The sequence below is a fragment of the Triticum aestivum genome, chromosome 1B (assembly GCF_018294505.1).
Source record: "Triticum aestivum cultivar Chinese Spring chromosome 1B, IWGSC CS RefSeq v2.1, whole genome shotgun sequence".
NCBI classification, from domain to species: Eukaryota; Viridiplantae; Streptophyta; class Magnoliopsida; order Poales; family Poaceae; genus Triticum; species Triticum aestivum.
This window is the reverse complement of record NC_057795.1, coordinates 538985573-538988774: the sequence shown is the minus strand read 5'-3', so window position 1 is coordinate 538988774 and position 3202 is coordinate 538985573. Positions and strand designations below refer to the sequence as shown.

The window sequence follows — 3202 nt, the reverse complement described above, 5'->3', positions numbered from 1 at the left end:
GATGTTATGCTTAGGTTTTTTGATTTGAGGCAATCTTAAGGGCCGCTCGCGCGACCGATCTGGACACGATGTCTGCATCCCTTCGTAACTGGATAGGAGTAGCGACCGTTATTGCCTAGATGGCGGCTTCAGATGTATTGACTTATTACTTTGTAATTTTTTAAAATAATTAATAAAATGACTGCATACATCTTTAGAAGCCGTGGGTCATTTTCTTAAAAAAGAGAAAAGGCAAAGCACCCCCTTTTACCAGCGACTACACTTACCTGTATGATACCCTCCCGTGAAAAGAACATGAACGGTGGCCACAAGTCCGTCCCTCTTTTTACCGGCGTCCGGAGCTCCATCCCGTCTTTGTAGGTCAGCACTGCAGAGCTACGTACTTAGTAGAAACCTTGTAGGTAAGCAGAAGTGGTATGGTACGGCACACGCCAAGATTCAAAGCCGTACATGTAGTATACGTGTAGGTGAACGCACATGGCGTACGCCGTACTTTGTGCGCGCCCGATATTAAAGTTAGCGACCGCGCCTGCCTCCCAGCCAGCTACCGGGGGTGTGCATACATGCAGCATGCAGCCATGGGTGGCCACTGACTGACAGTGTCGACTCCGCATATATAACAGCTGCTTAGAGGAGCTGTGCTCCGAGATGCGATGCAGCCTGTACAGTACCCCCACAACCGCACCACCTCGTCCTCGTCCCCGTGTCTTCTTCTTCCTCTCGTCTAGTGTTGGCTTCTGGCTTTGGCCTTGGCTAGCTGAGGCTGAGCTTCTTCCTCCCTCCTTCCCTCCCTCTAAAGACCAGGAAACTGAAGGTAGCTGGGCTGCGGGTCTGGCAATGCCGCCACCCAGGGGGAGCCGGCCGGCAGGGTGCAACGGCGGATCTATGCTACGGCTGGTCGTCGTCGCCTCCCTCTGCTGTGGTTGCTTCGTCGTCGGGCGCTGGGGGAGCGGCGTCCTCCCTTCGGGTAAGCGATGAGCTGAGCTAGCGGGTGTGCGTTCCCTTGTATTGATCCGTGTTGGCAAAGATCTCTTCATCTTGTGCGAGTTAGTGCTGGTTCTTGGTTTCTTCCCTTCTCTTTCTTTTCTGGTTGCTACAGCTACAGATCTGAGAAGAGAGCGTACAGCGTAGTATCAATATCATACACTTGTTTTTTGGAGCCTCTCTATGATGATGATGCAAGGTGCTGTAGTGTGTTGTTAACAAGTTTCAGTTTCCTTTCGCTCAACAGATTCTGGGGGGATGGCAGGAGCAGCGATCTACGCCGGTGATCTGGTGAGTTTGATCCATCTTCTTATGTTGAGTCTTGAGTGTTATAAGCTCTAGAGCGTTCCCCTGCTAGCTTAGCTTCTCCGTTCATGTAAGAAGAATCTGTGGAGAGCAAAGCAAACAAAGATGCCATCCATCCTAGCTAGATGTCGCAAGCTTTCATGTTTGGCTTCGGCCGATGCGTCTGACAAAGGCACGAAGCCAGATCACACGATTGTGACTTGCGCAACGATAATCCACCTGGATGCGTCAAAATTAAGGACGCGGACCTTGGCTAGCTAGGGCCAGCGCCGCCGTCTCGTCGGTGTCGCTCGCTGGTCCCGTCGCCGGCCGCGGACAGCGACCTCCAGCCAGCCAGCTCACGGCGGCGTACGGCGCACTTGCTAGGCTGCTCGTGCTAGCTTCCGACAACCCTTCCACGGCGCGCGTTGGGGACCAGACGTCGCCGAGGTAGCGACCAGACGTCGTCGCTGCCCGTACAACTTTTGCGTAGCAGCACATTAACGCCGCGCGCACGGCCGGGCGCTCGGACCACACGCGCACGTACTACGTGCTTGATTGATTGCGCGGACGCGATGTTTTCACTCGTGAACTAACGAGCAGTTTTCATTGGTGTCGCAGGAGGGCTACCATGGGGGCGGCAGGCGGCGGCTGCTGGCCGGGGGCCCCGGCCCCGGGTCGCACCCGCCGCGGTGCACGTCCAAGTGCGGCAGCTGCAGCCCGTGCGTGCCCGTGCACGTGTCCGTGCCGCCGGGCGTGCTGGTCACCACGGAGTACTACCCGGTGGCGTGGCGCTGCAAGTGCCGCGACCGCCTCTACATGCCGTGACCACCGGCCGCCGCTACATGCAGCTACCGCGCGTCGGCGGCCTCGGTCGAACGTCCGGCGGCCACAAGATGACGCAGCAGCGTCCGCCGCCCGGGCCGGCCGCATACGTACGTACTGTGCCGCACCGTCAGTGTACATGTATGGCAGTGAGTGACAGACATGGGTGGTGCTGGAGTGATGGATGCACGTGGTGGGCTACCGTGGCATGGCAGGGCAGGGCAGGGCCGGGCCGGCCTGCATGTGTAGCTGTGGACGGTGCAGCTGTGCCCTGGAGGAGTGTGGACGTGGTGTGGCAGCACCGGCGCCATGGACCTACCGGGCGGTGGCGCAGGCAGGCAGCTCCCCCAGGCGCCTCGACCTCGTTGCATGATTTTCGTGCGTGCCATTCAGTCATTCTTAGGCACTGAAATATACTACCACATGGCATTTTCTTTTCTCTTATTTCAATTTTAGTAGGAGTGTTTCGCTATTTTAGTAGGAGTATTTCGCTATTTTGTGTTGGATCCATCAGTCATCACTTTCTTTGTGGGGGAATATCCTTCAACAATTCTACAGTGTACGTAATAATAATACTGATATAAATTATAACGTGATGTACTTGATGAGGAAGACGACGAGGCTCGTCAACAGCGCGATTGTGCAGTGTTTCCGACTTCATTTATTCTTGTCTGGGAGGACATGCATGTCCTGAAGCGGCCAGCGATTCATGTGCCCACACTGTGCGTGCATCATCTTGAAACCTTGGGACACAAAAATAAAGATACCCTCCCCGCAAAAAAAATAAATAAATAAAGATACCCTGGAACATCTTGCCAAGTGCCCCAAGCAGCAATAAGAAAAGGTTGTTCAACTAAACAAAATTGAGTATCAACACAATGCTAAACATAACCAGATTATGGAAATCCTAGTACTATTTAGCTTCCAATTTTTTCCCATTTCAGCCACGATGTACCCTGCGTTAGATTTTACACTTTTGCTATTTCACATCTAGATGTGAAATACTTACCTCACATCTAATTCCTAAGCCATTTGATGAAAAACTTCAAAATTTGTGCTCTTTTAAATCAGTTTGTCTAATTCACATCTAGATATTTTTTAAGGATGT

The 3202-nt window shown here is 53.1% G+C and overlaps 1 protein-coding gene across 1 annotated transcript; it reads left to right on the top strand.

The window, feature by feature from the left end:
- The first annotated feature begins 600 nt into the window (after positions 1 to 600).
- On the top strand, positions 601 to 2706 carry LOC123094151 (uncharacterized). Its single transcript, XM_044516211.1, has 3 exons — positions 601 to 967; positions 1232 to 1275; positions 1891 to 2706. The coding sequence occupies exons 1-3, from the start codon at positions 649 to 651 to the stop codon at positions 2095 to 2097; spliced, it is 570 nt and encodes a 189-aa protein (XP_044372146.1). The 5' UTR covers positions 601 to 648; the 3' UTR covers positions 2098 to 2706.
- The last annotated feature ends 496 nt before the right edge of the window (positions 2707 to 3202 follow it).

Bases quoted from the DNA above. Each gene is read 5' to 3' on its own strand.
- LOC123094151 (XM_044516211.1), top strand. From the start codon at position 649: ATGCGATGCAGCCTGTACAGTACCCCCACAACCGCACCACCTCGTCCT. The intron at 968-1,231 runs GTAAGCGATGAG...TTCGCTCAACAG, and splicing joins GAGCGGCGTCCTCCCTTCGG to ATTCTGGGGGGATGGCAGGA. The intron at 1,276-1,890 runs GTGAGTTTGATC...TTGGTGTCGCAG, and splicing joins CGATCTACGCCGGTGATCTG to GAGGGCTACCATGGGGGCGG.